A 20,847-nucleotide genomic window follows, 5' to 3' on the forward strand; every position below is an offset into this window, starting at 1 on the left:
AGGTGTGTGTGTCCTGTCTACATTACACTGAGGTGTGTGTGTCCTGTCTCCATTACACTGAGGTGTGTGTGTGTGTCCTGTCTACATCATACTGAGGTGTGTGTGTCCTGTCTACATTACACTGAGGTATGTGTGTGTGTCCTGTCTACATTACACTGAGGTGTGTGTGTCCTGTCTCCATTACACTGAGGTGTGTGTGTCCTGTCTACATTACACTGAGGTATGTGTGTGTGTCCTGTCTACATTACACTGAGGTGTGTGTGTCCTGTCTCCATTACACTGAGGTGTGTGTGTCCTGTCTACATTACACTGAGGTATGTGTGTGTGTCCTGTCTACATTACACTGAGGTGTGTGTGTCCTGTCTCCATTACACTGAGGTGTGTGTGTCTTGTCTACATTACACTGAGGTATGTGTGTGTTTGTCCTGTCTACATTACACTGAGGTATGTGTGTGTGTCCTGTCTACATTACACTGAGGTGTGTGTGTCCTGTCTCCATTACACTGAGGTGTGTGTGTGTGTGTCCTGTCTACATTACACTGAGGTGTGTGTGTGTGTCCTGTCTACATTACACTGAGGTGTGTGTGTGTGTCCTGTCTACATTACACTGAGGTGTGCAACCTGTCTCCATTACACTGAGGTGGTGTGTGTGTGTGTGTGTGTGTGTGTGTGTGTGTGTGTGTCCTGTCTCCATTAAACTGAGGTGTGTGTGTCCTGTCTCCATTACACTGAGGTGTGTGTGTGTGTCCTGTCTCCATTACACTGAGGTGTGTGTGTGTCCTGTCTACATTACACTGAGGTGTGTGTGTGTCCTGTCTCCATTACAATGAGGTGTGTGTGTGTCCTGTCTACATTACACTGAGGTGTGTGTGTGTGTCCTGTCTCCATTACACTGAGGTGTGTGTGTGTGTGTGTCCTGTCTCCATTACACTGAGGTGTGTGTGTGTGTGTCCTGTCTCCATTACACTGAGGTGTGTGTGTGTGTGTCCTGTCTCCATTACACTGAGGTGTGTGTGTGTGTGTCCTGTCTCCATTACACTGAGGTGTGTGTGTGTGTGTCCTGTCTACATTTACTAGTGTAGGTAATACCAGCGCTAAGGCCTCCCTTAAGGCCTGTATCCCTAAGGATCACCTCCAAACTCCTGCACTGTGGCACACCAATGGAGCACAGCCCTGCACTGTGGCACACCAATGGAGCACAGCCCTGCACTGTGGCACACCAATGGAGCACAGCCCTGCACTGTGGCACACCAATGGAGCACAGCCCTGCACTGTGGCACACCAATGGAGCACAGCCCTGCACTGTGGCACACCAATGGAGCACAGCCCTGCACTGTGGCACACCAATGGAGCACAGCCCTGCACTGTGGCACACCAATGGAGCACAGCCCTGCACTGTGGCACACCAATGGAGCACAGCCCTGCACTGTGGCACACCAATGGAGCACAGCCCTGCACTGTGGCACACCAATGGAGCACAGCCCTGCACTGTGGCACACCAATGGAGCACAGCCCTGCACTGTGGCACACCAATGGAGCACAGCCCTGCACTGTGGTACACCAATGGAGCACAGCCCTGCACTGTGGTACACCAATGGAGCACAGCCCTGCACTGTGGTACACCAATGGAGCACAGCCCTGCACTGTGGCACACCAATGGAGCACAGCCCTGCACTGTGGCACACCAATGGAGCACAGCCCTGCACTGTGGCACACCAATGGAGCACAGCCCTGCACTGTGGCACACCAATGGAGCACAGCCCTGCACTGTGGTACACCAATGGAGCACAGCCCTGCACTGTGGTACACCAATGGAGCACAGCCCTGCACTGTGGTACACCAATGGAGCACAGCCCTGCACTGCGCTGTGGTGTTTTTGTGTGTATTTACACGCAGTGTGTGTGTCTACACAGTGCCGAAATGACAACATATCTGGATGCCGAACCAACCACCCCTCCCTCCATCCTTCCATCCCTCCTTCCCTCCCTTCTTCCCTCCCTCCACCTCAATACGTTAGTGTTTGGGCAGTTTGCAAAGCGTAGATAAACTCTGTCGGTGCTTGTATAATTGGTTATTCAATCCTGACCCCTGCTCTGTGGTGGTGGCCAGAGCCTCAGCTCCCCGCTGCCAAGAGGAGTCAATGTGGAGCCTGTTCAGGCAGGCCGGGCCGGAGCCAGGGCCTTTCCTGTGAGCCCTCCCCACCCGGCTGGGGCTGGCGCAGGGACAGAGACCCCTTTGTTGTCCACTGAGGCCCTGGCTTGTTCCCTCCCTCTTCTTTCCCCTTCCCGCTCTCTCTTTCACTTTCCCTCTCTCTCTGTCTCTCTCTTGCTCGCTCTATCTCCTCCTCTCTCTCTTTCGCTCCCTCTCACTTTCTCCCTCTCTCTACATCCCCCACCCCCTTTTCTTCTTTTACCAAACATCTGCTGCCTTGGCCAATATGAGATAATAGGAAAAATAGAGCTGGCTGTTTGGGTGAGTCAGGGCAAAGCGTCTGAGTGAAAAAATAAAATGTGTGTGAGAGAGAGAGAGAGAGAGAGAGAGAGAGAGAGAGAGACAAAGAGAGAGACAAAGAGAAAGAGGGAGAGGAAGAGGGAGAGGGAGAGAGAGATTGATTGCATTGTTTGTGGAGTTGGACCGAGCGAACTGGACCGGGGTTCTGAAATGCTGTTTTTCCTCTCGTTGACAGAGAGAGAGAGAGAGAGAGAGAGAGAGAGAGAGAGAGAGAGGGGGAGAAGCATATCTCTGTCACTCTCTCTCTTCCTCCCCTTCTGCAACACCCCCCCTCTCCCTCCCCCCTCTTCCCCTCTCCCTCATCCCCCTCTCTCCAGGCAGGTGGAGTGTGTTGGCTCTGTTATACGGCAGCAGCTTGACTCCGTTTGAGCCAATGAACTAAAACAATACAGAACGATTCCACTATTATTGTCAGTGTATTTTCCCTCTGTTTTCCCTGACTGTCATGGGGATTTAGACAGAAACATTCCCAATAACAGGATTATTAAGACAGGGATACAGGGTTTCTAAGTACTGACACTGAAATCATATTTCACTCAGAACACACAACATCTCGGTTCCCTCCTAATAATAGAACATAAGGGGGGTGGTACTGTAGAGAGAGAGAGAGAGAGAGAGAGAGAGAGAGAGAGAGAGAGAGAGAGAGAGAGAGAGAGAGAGAGAGAGAGAGAGAGAGAGACTCTCTCCGTTGAGTCTGTCTGTTGAGCATCCTGTCTGACACAACTCTGTTTTCCCAAGCAATCTAAACCTTCTCATCCATCGATGTCTACATCACCACACCCTCCACATTTACACCAGTCAGTGCAGCTTCGCCCTATAATAACTCATTATTCCGTTTGTTTAGTTTGAAGTCATCCAAGTCGTATATCGATGCCATTATGATCGATTGTCTAAACCAATTGTGTGTGTGTGTGTGTGTGATTGAGAAGTGTAGTCAGGAGGTATTAACTCATTTGGCTGTGTTTCGTTACATCGATCACATCCTCCGTAACACTCCTCGACTCCGGCAAGAGATAACGGCCCTCTGAGTCTTCCTGCCAGCCTAGAGAAACATCCTCTCTTCTTTTCTCTCCTCTCTTTTCCTGTTCTCTTCTTATATTCCTCCCTTCTCCTCTCCCCCTTCACCCCCCCCCCCCTCTCCTAGTTCCTCCTGCCGTTCGCTGCACAATAATAGGGAGCCTTTTCCCCCGTTTTTATTAATAGTTAAAGTGGCCTGGCTGTCACAAGGGACAATGGCTGTAGCCATGTTAATAATACAAATAATAACTATTAGAGTGCACAGTGGAAACAGAGAGAGGCGAGAGAGAGAGAGAGAGAGAGAGAGAGCCACTGCCATTTGTTGTTCCCTCTCACTTGTCAAAGCTCTTTGGCTTAAAAGCCTCTGTCATTGTGGAGAGCGGGGGGGGGGATGGAAGGAGAGAGAGGGAGAGAAGGAGAGAGAGAGAGAGAGCGCTGGGGGCTAATAGCACCTGTTGGGGTGATGGCGAGACAGCTGTCAGAAGAGAAAAACAGGAGGGATGACGAGGAGTCTACACCTCTACACTGCAGCGAGGAAACCGAGACCGTCTTTCGCTCTCCCCCCTTCCTCTTTCCCCCTGTCTTCTCCCCCATTAGAGGGCTTGCCCACACCCTCTTTCCTAGCAATCCTATCCACTAGTGTCTATTTCTCCAAAAACAGACAGACAGACAGACAGACAGACAGACAGACAGACAGACAGACAGACAGACAGACAGACAGACAGACAGACAGACAGACAGACAGACAGACAGACAGCACAGAGACACAAGGCCAGCATTAGGCAGCATTAGCTTGTCCTGCTTTCAAGGAGACACAGACAGACACAGTCAGACAGTGACATCTTGTAGACGACAGAGAACAGAAATAGAGTCTGAAAGGAACTGACCTTCCAAACGCAACTTTAATATTTGGGCAAGTGTTCCCCAAGTAAGTGGTTTTGCCTGCTTGCCTGCTTCTTGCATATGTCTGTGCCTGCATGCTAAGTGTGTGTGTGTGTGTGTGGTAGTGTGTCCAACTAGTGTAGTGTAGTGTTGTGTAGTGTAGTGTAGTGTAGTGTAGTGTAGTGTTGTGTAGTGTAGTGTAGTGTAGTGTAGTGTAGTGTAGTGTAGTGTAGTGTAGTGTAGTGTAGTGTAGTGTAGTGTGTATCAGTGAAAGCAGGTTCATGGTGACTGTCTTGGCTGCAGGGAGACTAATGAAGCCACCATGGACAATCTGCGATGGTTCGAGAGTGTGTGTGTGTATGTTTCACTTGTCTTTGCTTTGGATATGCAGGGAGTGCGTTCCAGTAGTTGCACACAGACAGACACACATACTCATGGGCCAGTGCCTCTAGCATGTCCCCTGTACCAGTGTGAGTGAACAGGCTATTCTTAGAGAGAGGAAAAGGCCTGACTCAGGCCTCCAAGGGGAGTATGTGCCTCAGCACAAACAATCACACACACATATTGTTCATGGCCTTTACTCGCGCTCTCAGACTCACACAAACGCAGCCGGAGAAATGAAGATGGACAGGAAGACAGGAGGGTCAGTGATGAAGAGGCAGAGGGAAATGGATTTGGCGAGAGGGGAGAAGGAGAGAGGAAAATAGTTTGAGGACGCTACAGTGTGTGAGAGTGAGGCATGGATTGTTCAAACACAGTTCCGCCAGTGGTCTTGTGAGTGATATTGTAGACCACAGCAGGAAGTCTATATAGTGTTATATTCTCCTCAGTCAGAATAGAGAGCTGTGGTGAGCTGCCACTTAATACACAGCCAGGATACCTTCAACTGCTATGGGCTGGCTAGCAAAACGATTTGGACTTTTTCAAGAATTATGTTGGAAGTATAATCCTATAGGGGGTGGAAAAAACTTTTAGCTTGCCGTCAGCAGATTTGTGCTTGTGTTTGTGTGTGTGTGTGTGTGTGTGTGTGTGTGTGTGTGTGTGTGTGTGTGTGTGTGTGTGTGTGTGTGTGTGTGTGTGTGTGTGTGTGTGTGTGTGTGTGTGTGTGTGTGTGTGTGTGTGTGTGTATGACAGGGTTAATCCTGTCCTCAGCTCTACAGTGAATTACTAGTGCAGATGGCTCACTCCTGACAATAAACACCCAGTGTCTTCACCTCACTCACAATCCCTCTGTTACCTCTCTCTCTCTCTCTCTCTCTCTCTCTCTCTCTCTCTCTCTCTCTCTCTCTCATTCTGTCCCTGTCACCCTCTGTGTTTGTGTGTCACTGCCCCTCTCTCTCCCTCGCTCTCTCACTCACACTTTCACCCGCTCTTTTATCCTCTTATTGTCTTTCGCTCACTCGTTCTTTATTTTGTCCTCGTAGGGCTTTATTCCATGAGGTTGTGTGTGTGTGTGTGTGTGTGTGTGTGTGTGTGTGTGTGTGTGTGTGTGTGTGTGTGTGTGTGTGTGTGTGTGTGTGTGTGTGTGTGTGTGTGTGTGTGTGTGTGTGTGTGTTTGTCGTTGTGTTTGTGTGCGTGATTGGATGTTTTTGCGAATGTGTGGTTGTAATTGTGGTCCTTGGCAGGTTGGTAATTAGTGTAGCGCGGTGGGCAGGCGTGTGTAGTGTGTGTGTGTGTGTGTGTGTGTGTGTGTGTTCACAGTGTGCGGTGTGGATGTGTAGTGGAAACAAAGCGCTGGTTGATAATGTGGCCATTGTGGAGGTGCATTAAGGGCCTCTTTGTCTCATGGCCCACAGGGCTAATGATTCCCTAACAGCAGGTGAGGAAAATGCTGCTCTCTCTCTCCCTCTCTCCCTCCCTCCCTCCGTCCCTCTCCAACACTCTCTCTGTCTTTGTCCCTTTCCCTCTGTCTTTCATTCTCTTGTTTTTTTTCTCTCTGTCTCTCTCTCTCTCTCTCTTTCTCTCCTGCTGGTGCTGCCATTAGAGAGACACTGCTGCTGTCTTTATTACAGTAAATGGACTTTAAATGAGCTTTATTGTGATGTTGGCCATCCAGCTGAATCTCTCCCTCTCGCTCTCTCTCCCTCTCTCCCCCCCTCCCCCCTCCATCCCTCCCTCCCTCCATCCCTCCCCCCCTCCCTCCCTCCATCAGAAGCCCCCAGCATTGAGAGGCTGTTGTCTAAGGACTGGAAGGACAAGCTGTTGGCCATGGGATCAGGACACTTTGGAGAAATCAAAGGTAAACAACAGTACAGTCACGCTGTCTGTCTGTCTAGAGTAGGGGTATTCAACTCGCGGCCTGGGAGCCATTTGTGGTCCCACATCTGATTTAAACATCTCCCCAATTGTGTTCCTAACTCTTGTTCTCCAATTCCTTGAAAATATTGAGATACAGTATATGGAAAATAGGCCTTTTAGTGCTTTTTACTGAGAAGTGTCCCTTTGGCAAAATGACTTTGACAGGCCTGGCTTGGAATGTCCCCCCGGGTGCAATGATCACAGTAAGAGATAAACGGTTACATCAAATGTATTTATAAAGCCCTTCTTACATCAGCTGATATCTCAAAGTGCTGTACAGAAACCCAGCCTAAAATCCCAAACAGCAAGCAATGCAGGTGTAGAAGCACGGTGGCTAGAAAGGCCAGAACCTAGGAAGAAACCTAGAGAGGAACCAGGCTATGCGTACACGCATATCTGTCTGTCTCTAAGGCCATTTCTTTTTCTCAATACCTAGATTGTCTCCTTGTATTGAGATTATGAACACATGTTAACCGTCAATGTCACACCAAACTCAAAGCAAGCAGCAAAAGGCAACTCCAGTATCCTCACCCCTCCATGAGAATAGAGCTCTCACTTTCCTCACCCCTCCATGAGAATAGAGTTTTCACTTTCCTCACCCCTCCATGAGAATAGAGTTTTCACTTTCCTCACCCCTCCATGAGAATAGAGCTCTCACTTTCCTCACCCCTCCATGAGAATAGAGCTTTCACTTTCCTCACCCCTCCATGAGAATAGAGCTTTCACTTTCCTCACCCCTCCATGAGAATAGAGCTTTCACTTTCCTCACCCCTCCATGAGAATAGAGCTCTCACTTTCCTCACCCCTCCATGAGAATAGAGCTTTCACTTTCCTCACCCCTCCATGAGAATAGAGCTCTCACTTTCCTCACCCCTCCATGAGAATAGAGCTTTCACTTTCCTCACCCCTCCATGAGAATAGAGCTTCACTTTGATGGTTAACGACAGTGTTAGTTAACTCCCAGGGCAGCTTATCGTACATGTAACACAGTTAATGGCACATCCTCGTCTGTAGCTCTTACACATGTTTACACGGTAAATCATACATTTACAGAGAAACATGGAGCGTAACTCTCTCTTCTCTCTTTCTCTCTCTCTCTTTCTCTCTCTCTCTCTCCCTTTCTCTCTGCCCCTCTTTCCTTTTCTCTCGCTCTCGTTCTCTCTATCGTCTCTTGCTCTCCCGACCCCCTGTTAATGTACGAACCGCTGAAAAAGAAGGGAAGGGTTTCATTTCCCTTCACTCTAGGGCACAGACATGAGCTCCAGTGGTAATTGTGCTTCATTAGGAAGTAAAGAAATATGTAATCAAAGCTGTCCTGGTCTCCTCTCTTAGCACTAGGATGGAGCTTCATTGATCAATCCCTCCCTGTGCCCCCCGCTGACATGACATTTCTGTGTGTGAGCGTCCCGCCTCGCTCAGATGAGACAAGCAGCTGGAGAGGAACATCAGGAGTGTGTGTGTGTGTGTGTGTGTGTGTGTGTGTGTGTGTGTGTGTGTGTGTGTGTGTGTGTGTGTGTGTGTGTGTGTGTGTGTGTGTGTGTGGGTGGGGGGGGTTTCAAACTTGTCCTTGATATCGTTTTGTCTTCCTTGATATCGCTTTAGTTTTTCAGTTGTATTATAATTCAGGAGCTTTCTCCTGAACAAAGTGAATTTGAAAAGACAGGTCATTTTGAGCAGGACTGACTGAGATCAGAGCCAGATAGTTGGCTTCATGCAGTGCATTACGAATCAATAATAACCTAATGCTGGATGTGGATCCTAACGTGTCTCGGCCACAAGAAAAAGGGTCAAAACCCCAAAGAGTTTGTGGAACCACTTCCGCTTTCCCCTCTCCTTTTCCTCCCTCTCTCCCTCTCTCTCTCCCTCGCTACCTCTCTCTCCTCCCTCTCTCCCTCCTCCCTCTCTCCCTCCCTCTCTCCCCCCTCTCTCCCTCCTTCCCTCTCTCCTTCTCTCCCTCTGTACTAGTCTAACTGCCATGGGGGAGTTATCTGTTAAGCCTAGTCATTAATTAGCCTGAGAGCGTCTTGACAACTACTACATTGTTACAAATTGGTTAATTACTAGTGGATGTGATAGGAGTGAGGCTGGTTTCAGGGCTCTAGGCCTGCGTCACAAATGTCACCATATTTCCTACATAGTGCATTACTTTTCACCAGAGCTCTTTGAGCCCAGGTCAGAAGTAGTGCACTGTATAGGGACTAGGGTGCCCTTTGGGACGCAGCCCAGGATCTGCCTAAGGAAGTTTGGAGCAGAAGGAAACACCTTATTGATCCACCAGCAGCTGAGGAAACAACTAACACACTGTGATTGATGACGCCGGAGTGTTTGTTGAACGTGTGTGGGAGAGGGAGGGCTGAAGGGTTGGAGGGAGGGAAAGAGGGAGAGAGAGAGTGGGGGGGGGAGGGAGAGAGAGTGGGGGGAGGGAGGGATGGAGAGAGGGAGGGCTGGGGGGGGGAGATTGTGAATATTTGTGTGTACCGGTACATTTATGTATGCACACCAATGTTTGTGTGTTCATTGCTGTGCGTATGCTTTTATCTGTATATGTGTAAGTGTTTCAGGTTAGAGGGTATCTAGAAGTGAACAGAAGTGGATTGAGGTGCAGTATTTTAAGGGTATTACAGGGGTATTTTCCCCTGACCAGGTCCCCCATTGAAATCCCTTTTTATCAGACAGTCAACCTCTCAGTCCTACCCAGTCAGACAATCAGCATTCCTCCCAGTTAGTGTGTTAGTGTGGGGGTCTTATACCCCGTCCCCTGGAAGAAAGACCTCTTTTGATCCCCCCCCTTTCACCCCTCCACCTCTCCCCCCCTTTTCCTCTCATCCCCCCCTTCTTTCTGGGCGGGCAGCGTTTTTTAACACGAGCTCCTTTCTAGTCTCGGTCAGCAGCAGTGAAGGGCTGGTCTGTGGGTCTGTGAGCTGTTCAAGACAGCACAGGGTTTATTTTTCCAACGGGCGGCTGTGACAGTTGCCTTTATTGTCCATTGTTGGCGGAGGGAAGGAGGGATGCCAGGAGGGGTGGAGGGATGGGGTGGAGGGTTAGAACATCAGGGGGACAAATGGAGCTCACTCTCACCTTCCTGTGAGGTCAGGGGGTCAGGGGGTCAGGTCAGTGGCCCTTTCCTCTCTTTCTTTGTTTCTCTCCCCTTTTTTCTTTCTCTCTTTCTCTCTCCCTCCGTTTCTCTCTTTCTCTCGCTCTATCCTCTCTCTCATCTGGTATGACTGGGGAAGGAATGCGACTCTGCTGAAGGTAGTAGCAGCTGGGGAATAATGGGGGATTGTACTGCTGGAGAGGGACACACACGTATGTATATATGCAATAGATTCCAAAGAACAAAGACACACACACATCAAGTAATCCTGCATACATACACAGTATGTCACACATAGACAGACACTAAAGACTTGAAAGAAAATAGTCTAACACAGTTATGAGCACACAGACACACACACACACACACACACACACACACACACACACACACACACACACACACACACACACACACACACACACACACACACACACACACACACACACACACACACACACTGTGTAAGTGCATCGACGTGCCTCTGTGTAACTACATCCTGTTGAATGATTTAGGTTTCCTCCCTGGTGTGTGTGTGCGTCTGTGTGAGTGTGTGCATCTGTGTGAGTGTGTGAGTGTGTGTGTGTGTCTGTGTGAGAGAGAGAGAGACCACGTGTGAGTGAGAGAGAGAGAGACCACGTGTGAGTGAGAGAGAGAGAGAGCGCGCGCGAGAGAGAGAGACCACGTGTGAGTGAGAGAGAGAGAGAGAGAGAGAGAGAGAGAGAGAGAGAGAGACCCCGTGTCTGCATGCGTGTGAATGGGGCTCATATGTCAGGATCTTTAGGGTCAAAGGTCAGGCCATGCTAAATGTGAGCAGGAGGCATGGTGACTGGAGGGTAAACAGAGAGGCCTGGGGCTGTCTGACACACACACACACACACACACACTGCTCAGAGGGAAAGAGAGGAAGGCTTGACTCAGACTGCATTCCGAGTTAACCCCTACCACCTACCACCTACCCTTAGGCAAAACAGTCATGGATATGTGTTATTCGGTATTAGCAACATGATCTCCTATATTGCATGTATCCAAATCCTCTCAGATCTAGACTAGGTACAGGGTTTGCGCTCAGGATTCATTTAGCATTTGGAATGAGCGCAATTAACTCTGTTTTTAACACATCTGACCCTGTACTGTAAGCTGCCACACCAACCACACCCTTCTACCGCAGACACGGCCCATTGACACCGACCTCTGAACTTCGAGCTCGACATCCAAAACCTAGACGTTTATTCTTTCCTTTTCCTCCTTTGTTTCTTTCTGGGTGCTCTCTGACCTCCGACCTCTAACCTTTACCCCCCCCCCACCAGGTACCTCAGAAAGCCTGGCAGAGAAGGAGCGCCAGCTGATGGGTATGATCAGCCAGCTGAGCAGCCTGAGGGAGCAGCTCCTGGCGGCCCACGACGAGCAGAAGAAACTGGCCGCCTCGCAGATCGAGAAGCAGCGGCAGCAGATGGAGCTGGCCAAGCAACAACAGGACCAGGTGAGAGCGAAGAAGATGTGTGTGATGTAAAGATATAGAGGTAGATAGACACACACACACACACACACACACACACACACACACACACACACACACACACACACACACACACACACACACGCACACACACACACACACACGCACACACACACACACACACAGACATACAGTTGAAGTCGGAAGTTTACATACACTTAGGTTGGAGTCATTAAAACTTATTTTTCAACCACTTCACAAATATCTTGTTAACAAACTATAGTTTTGGCAAGTCGGTTAGGACATCTATTTTGTGCATGACACAAGTCATTTTTCCAACAATTGTTTACAGACAGATTATTTCACTTATAATTCACTGTATCACACTTCCAGTGGGTCAGAAGTTTACATACACAAAGTTGACTGTGCCTTTAAACAGCTTGGAAAATTCCAGGAAATGATGTCATGGCTTTAGAAGCTTCTGATAGGCTAATTGACATCATTTGAGTCAATTGGAGGTGTACCTGTGGATGTATTTAAAGGCCTACCTTCAAACTCAGTGCCTCTTTGCTTGACAACATGGGAAAATCCAAAGAAATCAGCCAAGACCTCAGAAAATGCATTGTAGACCTCCACAAGTCTGGTTCATCCTTGGGAGAAATTTCTAAACGCCTGAAGGTACCACGTTCATCTGTACAAACAATAGTACGCAAGTATAAACACCATGGGACCACACAGCCGTCATACCGCTCAGGAAGGAGACGCGTTCTGTCTCCTAGAGATGAACGTAAAATGCAAATCAATCCCAGAACAACAGCAAAGGACCTTGTGAAAATGCTGGAGGAAACAGGTACAAAAGTATCTATATCCACAGTAAAACAAGTCCTATATCGACATAACCTGAAAGGCCGCTCAGTAAGGAAGAAGCCACTGCTCCAAAACCGCCATAAAAAAGCCAGACTACGGTTTGCAACTGCACATGGGGACAAAGATCGTACTTTTTGGAGAAATGTCCTCTGGTCTGATGAAACAAAAATATAACTGTTTGGCCTTAAAGACCATTGTTATGTATGGGGCGGCAACGTAGCCTAGTGGTTAGTACTTTGGACTAGTAACTGAGAGGTTGCAAGTTTGAATCCCCGAGCTGACAAGGTACAAATCTGTGGTTCTGCCCCTGAACAGGGCAGTTAACCTACTGTTCCTAGGCTGTCATTGAAAATAAGAATTTGTTCTTAACTGACTTGCCTAGTTAAATAAAGGATAAATAAAAAATGTTTGGAGGAAAAAGGGGGCTTATAAGCTGAAGAACACAATCCCAACTGTGAAGCATGGGGGTGGCAGCGTCATGTTGTCCACAGGTGCTTTGCTGCAGGAGGGACTGGTGCACTTCACAAAATAGTTGGCATCATGAGGAAGTAAATTTATGTGGCTATATTGAAGCAACATCTCAAGACATCAGTCAGGAAGTTAATGCTTGGTTGCAAATGGGTCTTCCAAATGGACAATGACCCCAAGCATACTTCCAAAGTTGTGGCAAAATGGCTTAAGGACAACAAAGTCAAGGTATTGGAGTGGCCATCACAAAGCCCTGACCTCAATCCTATAGAAAATTTGTGTGCAAGCAAGGAGGACTACAAACCTGACTCAGTTACTCCAGTTCTGTCAGGAGGAATGGGCCCAAATTCACCCAACTTATTGTGGAACGCTTGTGGAAGGCTACCTGAAACGTTTGACCCAAGTTAAACAATTTAAAGGCAATGCTACCAAATACTAACTGAGTGTATGTACACTTCTGACCCACTGGGAATGTGATGAAAGAAATAAAATCTGAAATAAATCATTCTCTCTACTATTATTCTGACATTTCAAATTCGTAAAATAAAGTGGTGATCCTAACTGACCTAAGACAGGGAATTTTTACTAGGTTTAAATGTCAGGAATTGTTAAAAATTGAGATTAAATGTATTTGGCTAAGGTGTATGTAAACTTCCGACTTCAACTGTACATTTAAACACACGCACACACACCCTTGTACATTCATACACACTCTAGATACCTAAGTGCCTAGGTGAGGGCCGACACACAGATCTTAAAGGAACAACCGTCACAGACCCAGTGGCACTTTCATACACATCCCGCTCACACACTACTGTACCTCCACCCAAGGCATCTTAAACAATGTAAAGTAGCACAGGAATGAACTGAGGGTTTGTTTTGGTTGGAGCGGATAGAAGTACGACACACACACACAGTCTTACACACACACACACAGTCACACACACACAGTCACACGCACACAGGCGCGCGGCCCCTCCAGCATGCAGGCGGGAGTCTGCCAGGTATTTGCATAGGGAAGGGTTTCTGTCTTTGTAAGGTGGTTTAGCCGCTGGGGCGCTCTGAGCTTTACAAAGACTGTTTGCACTCTGAAGACGATTCATATATATCTGCCCTTTTGAAGTGAACAGTATATAATGGATGTATTGTAATGGCGTATAGTTCCCTTCTGAGCCCAGCACAGATCACATGTCATATCCATATTTGATGAGAGGGCCACATTTGAAGCTGTGATGTTTGTGGACGTTTGTCACTTGTCCCATGGGACATTGAGCTTCTGCACTCTGCACGCCTGTTTATGTATGTGATCAATGCTCTGCCTGTTGGTTTGTGTGCGTGTGTATCTTTCTGAACTCTCTGGGTCTTTTATCACAGATTGCTCGGCAACAGCAGCAGCTTCTGCAGCAGCAACACAAAATCAACCTCCTGCAGCAACAGATCCAGGTGAGACTGTGTGTGTGTGTGTGTGTGTGTGTGTGTGTGTGTGTGTGTGTGTGTGTGTGTGCGTGTGCGCGCGTGCCTGTGTGCGAGTGTGTGTGTGTGTGTGTGTGTGTGTGCGGGTGCCTGTGTGCGAGTGCGTGTGTGTGTGTGTCATAACAATGGGCTTCTTATGTGATGCGGCAACTCCGTCAGAAATCAGCAATCAGTATCTGACCATCAGTGACTGTCACCCTTTACCTCCCGAACATATATACACAACACACACACATATACACACACACACACACATACACACACACACTTCTGCACCTCACAGTACCAATCCCACGGCATATATACATATGCCCCCAACAATCACCAATCAACAGTTCAAACAACAACTTGTGGCTCCTATGAGTTTAATTCTCACAGGGGCCACATACACAGACAGAATGACAGACTGTATAGACAGACAGACATCTCTCTCTTTTCTTCTCTCCTTTTCCACCCCCCTCTCTCTCTCTCATTCTCTCTCTCTCTCTCTCTCTCTCTCTCTCTCCTTCTCTCTACTACACTGATAGCTTTGTTCCACCAGGTGCCTCTCTGAGGTAGAAAGGCTTTGTTAACTCAGGCCGATGACACTGATTTGGTTAATAAAGTCAGACTTTGCCTTGACAGTGTGTGCATCCAGGAAGTTCAAGCTAAACAGAGGCTATATACACACAACCCCCTGCCCTGGATTCCAGCCACTTACCGCTTGTGTGATAAGAGGCCTTTCTGTGTGTGTGTGTGTGTGTGTGTGTGTGTGTGTGTGTGTGTGTGTGTGTGTGTGTGTGTGTGTGTGTGTGTGTGTGTGTGTGTGTGTGTGTGTGTGTGTGTGTGTGTGTGTGTGTGTGCGTGTGTGTGTGCAGGCTCATGTGTGTGTGTGTGTGTGTGCGTGTGTGTGTGTGTGTGTTCGGTCCATGCGTTTGTGTGTGTGTTTGGAGCAGCTGTGTGTGTCAAGCCATAAACACGTCCGTTCTCGATTCACTCCCTCACGACCCTCAGAGACAAAGCTCTCTTTTCCCATGACTTTGCAACCTTTTCCCAAACAAACGTTCCTCCATTGAGTCTGCTGAACAATAGTTTCTCACAGCTAGGGACAGCTGAACGCAGCCTCGTTAGGGGAACTCAATCACAGGGGCTTATCGCTGAGAGAGAGAGAGAGAGACACACACACACACACACACATTTCAACATCAAATGCACATACACATTATACACACATGCATGCACAACTCATCAAACACAATGACACACACAAACACACACACAACCGATCATCAAAGACCCTGTTCTAGAAAGACTCCAGTTTAATCATTCATGAAGAGATTGTGAACACAATCCCACAGTACAATGAGGTGCCAGAGAGGGGTATGGAGGACACTGTGTGTGTGTGTGTGTGTGTGTGTGTGTGTGTGTGTGTGTGTGTGTGTGTGTGTGTGTGTGTGTGTGTGTGTGTGTGTGTGTGTGTGTGTGTGTGTGTGCGTGTGCATGTGCGAGCGTGGCGTAGCTTACCCGTCTGTTTTTTGTGTGTGCGTGCCAAACAGTACACTCACCCGAGCTTTTGTGAAGAGGTCTTTCATCTCTCCACTGGACGAGGTGAAATGTGCAATATTAATCTCAGAGAAAATGAAAAGACATTGACACATATCAGACAATATAGAGGACATGTCATTGTCCACAACCTAACTCAATTAAATGACTTAAACTAAACTCACGACTCATCATTTAGAAGAGCTAATGTAAGCTAACTTAATTAGCGGCAGACTGTCTACTACTCAGGCCTATATCAATTAGCATCATCCGCTAACTACCACGGCTAACATAATGCAAAACGCTCCTGACTGGTGTAGGCGCAGCCAGACACTGTGGAGGCTGTCACTAACGAGCTGCTTATAAAGACTGATTAAAGTCAACCTACATCCCCGTACATTAACTCACTATCACTCCTCCCCTCCCTTCTTCTGACTCACACACAGATAAACACACAACACACACGTCAGCCCACAAACCCCAGTCCCTAACTCAATCACATTGAACAAGCGTGTGATTAGTTTAGACCCACTGTTTACTCACTGTCTCTTCCTAGCTGCTGTATATCTCCCACGGGTTATACAGTTGAAGTCGGAAGTTTACATACACCTTAGCCAAATACATTTAAACACAGTTTTTCACAATTCCTGACATTTAAACCTAGTAAAAATTCCCTGTCTTAGGTCAGTTAGGATCACCACTTTATTTTAAGAATGTGAAATGTCAGAATAATAGTAGAGAATTATTTATTTCAGATTTTATTTCTTTCATCACATTCCCAGTGGGTCAGAAGTTTACATACACTGAATAAGTATTTGGTAGCATTGCCTTTAAATTGTTTAACTTGGGTCAAATGTTTCGGGTAGCCTTCCACAAGCTTCCCACAATAAGTTTGGTGAATTTTGGCCCATTCTTCCTGGCAGAGCTGGAGTAACTGAGTCAGGTTTGTAGTCCTCCTTGCTCGCACACGCTTTTTCAGTTCTGCCCACAAATGTTCTATGGGATTGAGGTCAGGGCTTTGTGATGGCCACTCCAATACCTTGACTTTGTTGTCCTTAAGCCATTTTGCCACAACTTTGGAAGTATGCTTGGGGTCATTGTCCATTTGGAAGATCCATTTGTGACCAAGCTTTAACTTCCTGACTGATGTCTTGAGATGTTGCTTCAATATATCCACATAATTTTCCTTCCTCATGAAGCTATCTATTTTGTGAAGGGAACCAGTCCCTCCTGCAGCAAAGCACAACATGATGCTGCCACCCCCGTGCTTCACGGTTGGGATGGTGTTCTTCGGCTTTCAAGCCTCCCCCTTTTTCCTCCAAACATAATGATGGTCCTTATGGCCAAACAGTTCTATTTTTGTTTCATCAGACCAGAGGACATTTCTCCAAAAAGTACGATCTTTGTCCCCAAGTGCAGTTGCAAACTGTAGTCTGGCTTTTTTATGGCGGTTTTGGAGCAGTGGCTTCTTCCTTGCTGAGCGGCCTTTCAGGTTATGTCGATATAGGACTTGTTTTACTGTGGATATAGATACTTTTGTACCTGTTTCCTCCTGCATCTTCACAAGGTCCTTTACTGTTGTTCTGGGATTGATTTGCAGTTTTCGCACCAAAGTACGTTCATCTCTAGGAGACAGAACGCGACGGCTGCGTGGTCCCATGGTGTTTATAATTGCGTACTATTGTTTCTACAGATGAACATGGTACTTTCAGGCATTTGGAAATTGCTCCCAAGGATGAACCAGACTTGTGGAGGTCTACAATGTTTTTTCTGAGGTCTTGGCTGACTTCTTTGGATTTTCCCATGATGTCAAGCAAAGTGGCACTGAGTTTTAAGGTAGGCCTTGAAATACATCCACAGGTACACCTCCAATTGACTCAAGTGATGTCAATTAGCCTATCAGAAGCTTCTAAAGCCATGACATCATTTTCTGGAATTTTCCAAGCTGTTTAAAGGAACAGCCAACTTAGTGTATGTAAACTTCTGACCCACTGGAATTGTGATACAGTGAATTAATTATAAGTGAAATAATCTGTCTGTAAACAATTGTTGGAAAAATTACTTGTGTCATGCACAAAGTAGATGTCCTAACTGACTTGCCAAAATTATAGTTTGTTAACAAGACATTTGTGGAGTGGTTGAAAAATGAGTTTTAATGACTCCAACCTAAGTGTATGTAAACTTCCGACTTCAACTGTATATGGGCTACATTTCTAGGAGGAAAACAAAACCTGGATCGCCCCACCGCTATGTTGAACGTCACTTAGAGACTTAGAAACGTGTATCTAGCCTCCCACCTGTGCTGTGAGACGGTCTCATTCTGTCACACACACACACAGACACACACACACACACACACACACACACACACATACCGCCCCAGACCTCTCATCTGGGGCCACTTCGTTAAGACTCTAGAGGGTGACCAGTTTTCCCCAAACTTTTTCTTCCTAATTAAACTTGTCTCCGGGGCTCCCCTGGTGTTGCCGTAGCGATCTCCCCTGGTGCTGCCCGGGACGACGGTTGCCGTGTGGCGGTGTTTTGTAAGGTGTGGATGAAAGGAGCACACCTGCAGAGCAGCTCAGGGCACGAACACACTCTGTGTGTGTGTGTGTCTCGCCTAATGAACAGTTCCCTAAGACCTCAACTCTTTGAATGTGTTACACACAGGAAAATCATGTGTTTGATACTTGCCTCTTCATATAGGCTCTCCCCACTCAGAATATCACCCAGTCTCCCATAGGGGTCCACCAGCAAATTATCTATAGAGGTTTTGACTAGTTAGCCCAATAGCATTAGCCACATTAGCTAGCCCCACTGCTAACTAACACAGAGACAGAGCCTGAGACAGGGAGGGTTGAGACTCATTTGAGAGCAGCCAGACACCGTGACGACAGTCACTAACGAGCCGCTTATGAGGACCTGATTAAAGTCAACCCACATCCATGTAAATTAACTCAATAACACTCCTCCACTCTCTCTCTCGCTCGCTCTCTCTCTCTCTCTCTCTCTCTCACCCTCTCGCTCTCTTTTACCCTCTCACTCGCTCTCTCTGTCTCTCACTCTCTCACTCTCTGACAACACACACGTCAGCCCACATAGCCCAGACCCATCAACTCAATCACCATCTCTACCTCCACTGGATGAAAAATAAATGTTCTCTTCTGCTGGTAAAGAAAGGAAGGACAACAACACAAACAGACCGACAGAGTGAAACACAGACACACGGACCGCCTGCACACCTCCATATTCTGTGCATAGGAGCGGCTAACCCAATTGGCTGTGTAATTGCTTAATTTGTCTCATCACTCTGGAATGAATGTAATTGGTGTTTTCTCTGCTCACTGTCTTTTACTGGTTACAGTTTCCATGGGCAGTTGCGTAAACAATCAGGAATGTTTTCATGCGTGTGTCATTTCCATGTCATTGTGACCTCAAATAGGCTTAAGAGATAATTGCCAAACAGGCTGAGAGGGGGAATGAAACATAGTTCTGAAAGCACAAGGTAAAAAGAGAGAGTGAGAGAGCAAGACAGATAATGAGGCAGTAAGAAGACACATTATGCCTAAACTTTGTGACTGGTCAGAAGTCCCACTCCCCTCCCCTCCTCTCCTCTCCCCTCCCCTCCCCTCCTCTCCTCTCCTCTCCTCTCCTCTCCTCTCCTCTCCTCTCCTCTCCTCTCCTCTCCTCTCCTCTCCTCTCCTCTCCTCTCCCCTCCCCTCCTCTCCCTCCCCTCCTCTCCTCTCCTCTCCTCTCCTCTCCTCTCCTCTCCTCTCCTCTCCTCTCCTCTCCTCTCCTCTCCTCTCCTCTCCTCTCCCCTCCCCTCCCCTCCCCTCCTCTCCTCTCCTCTCCTCTCCTCTCCTCTCCTCTCTTCCTCCCTGACACCAGTTAATGGTAATTAAGAGCGAGGACACACAGGAGCAGATGGGTACAGAGCTTTGCCCACCTAGGCCTGGCGTTGGCGTTGGCGCTGACGTACACACACACACACACATCGCTCCTCTAACCTAATGTGTGGTTAATAAAAAGGTGGCCGCCGTGCCTCTGACTCTCTCCTCTGTTACATTAGAGATAATCAGCTGAAGGTGCCCTTGGCTCACGCTAATGCCTGTTTACCTCCCCTCCCCCAAAGAAAACTGGGATGCGTCTCAAATCACACCCTATTTCATTTATAGGGCTCTGGTCATAGGGCTCCGGTCAAAAGTAGTGCACTATATAGGGTATAGTGTGCCATTTGGGACGAATTCTAGAAACCATGTGGAAGAAGTAGAGCGAGAAAGAGAGAGGAGCGTTTTTTCGGACGATGACTTCACTCTGAAGAACTAAAAACAGAACCCAGGTTTCAAGGCTCAGAAGAACTTCTATCGGTCGTTATCAACCCTGAGACCTTTCATTGTATTTCTGTTCCTCTTTTTCTGGGTGAATCGTTAACGTATGTCTAGCAGACTGAGAACGTCTGATGTGTACTTAGTACTCTCACACGTGCACACACACACACACACACACACACACACACACACACACACACACACACACACACACACACACACACACACACACACACACACACACAGGGATGCTCTACCTGGGAACCTCCAAAGGTGTGCTCCGATAACAATCCCCACTGAGACCAGTGAAGTAACAGGGTTGTGTGTGTGTGTCTGTTTGTGTGTGTGTGTGTGTGTGTCCGTGCGTATGTGCCTGTCTGCGTCAATGTGTGTGTTTAATGTGGGTGAAACAACCCACCGTGACATTAGTAGATGCATTGTTGTCACAGCAGGCTAGCCTTTAATAGCCGTTGTCCTGTGAAAGTTAATGGACTCACTCTCCCGCTTGCGTACTCTAATATTAAAATCCCTCTCTGAATATTATCTGTCCACGACTCCATCCCTCTATCCAGCATCTAGCACAAATTAATTATTGGTTATATCGCTGTCTCCCCTTTTCAGTGCTAGGTCACCCAGGCTCTGCATTAATTGCTTGAGCATATGGTTCCAAACAGATTTTAGCTGTGGGACCCACACTTTATGGTGGTATTTTTCCGCACACTCAGATGTTTGCCATATTGTCAAGGCTGGCAGCTATTGTTCCCCCCGTTTACTTCATACGGCTAATTACGCCCTAATAATAACTTTACCTTGGAGTTTTTCTCCTCTCCGTGCCAGCAAACCTGTTCACACTACATATGTTAATTGGCACCACATCTTCATTATGCTCAGAAAGCTTTAAGTTCAAGCTGTGCCGCCTGGCGAACGAC

At 47.6% G+C, this 20,847-nt stretch overlaps 1 protein-coding gene across 13 annotated transcripts in view; it reads left to right on the forward strand.

Moving 5' to 3' along the window:
• LOC106609328 (transcription factor SOX-5) overlaps positions 1 to 20,847 on the forward strand; it is a 309,409-nt gene that overhangs the window by 246,796 nt on the left and 41,766 nt on the right. For 11 of the 13 annotated variants that reach the window (XM_045721992.1, XM_014208018.2, XM_014208021.2 and 8 more), the window contains 3 exons: positions 6,563 to 6,649; positions 11,113 to 11,285; positions 13,971 to 14,039. In XM_045721992.1, the coding sequence (XP_045577948.1) occupies positions 6,563 to 6,649; positions 11,113 to 11,285; positions 13,971 to 14,039 (329 nt within the window). The remainder of the gene's footprint in view (positions 1 to 6,562; positions 6,650 to 11,112; positions 11,286 to 13,970; positions 14,040 to 20,847) is intronic. The other 2 variants (XM_014208023.2, XM_045721994.1) reach the window with 1 other exon arrangement.

This window comes from Salmo salar, chromosome ssa07, assembly GCF_905237065.1.
Source record: "Salmo salar chromosome ssa07, Ssal_v3.1, whole genome shotgun sequence".
Classification (NCBI taxonomy): domain Eukaryota; kingdom Metazoa; phylum Chordata; class Actinopteri; order Salmoniformes; family Salmonidae; genus Salmo; species Salmo salar.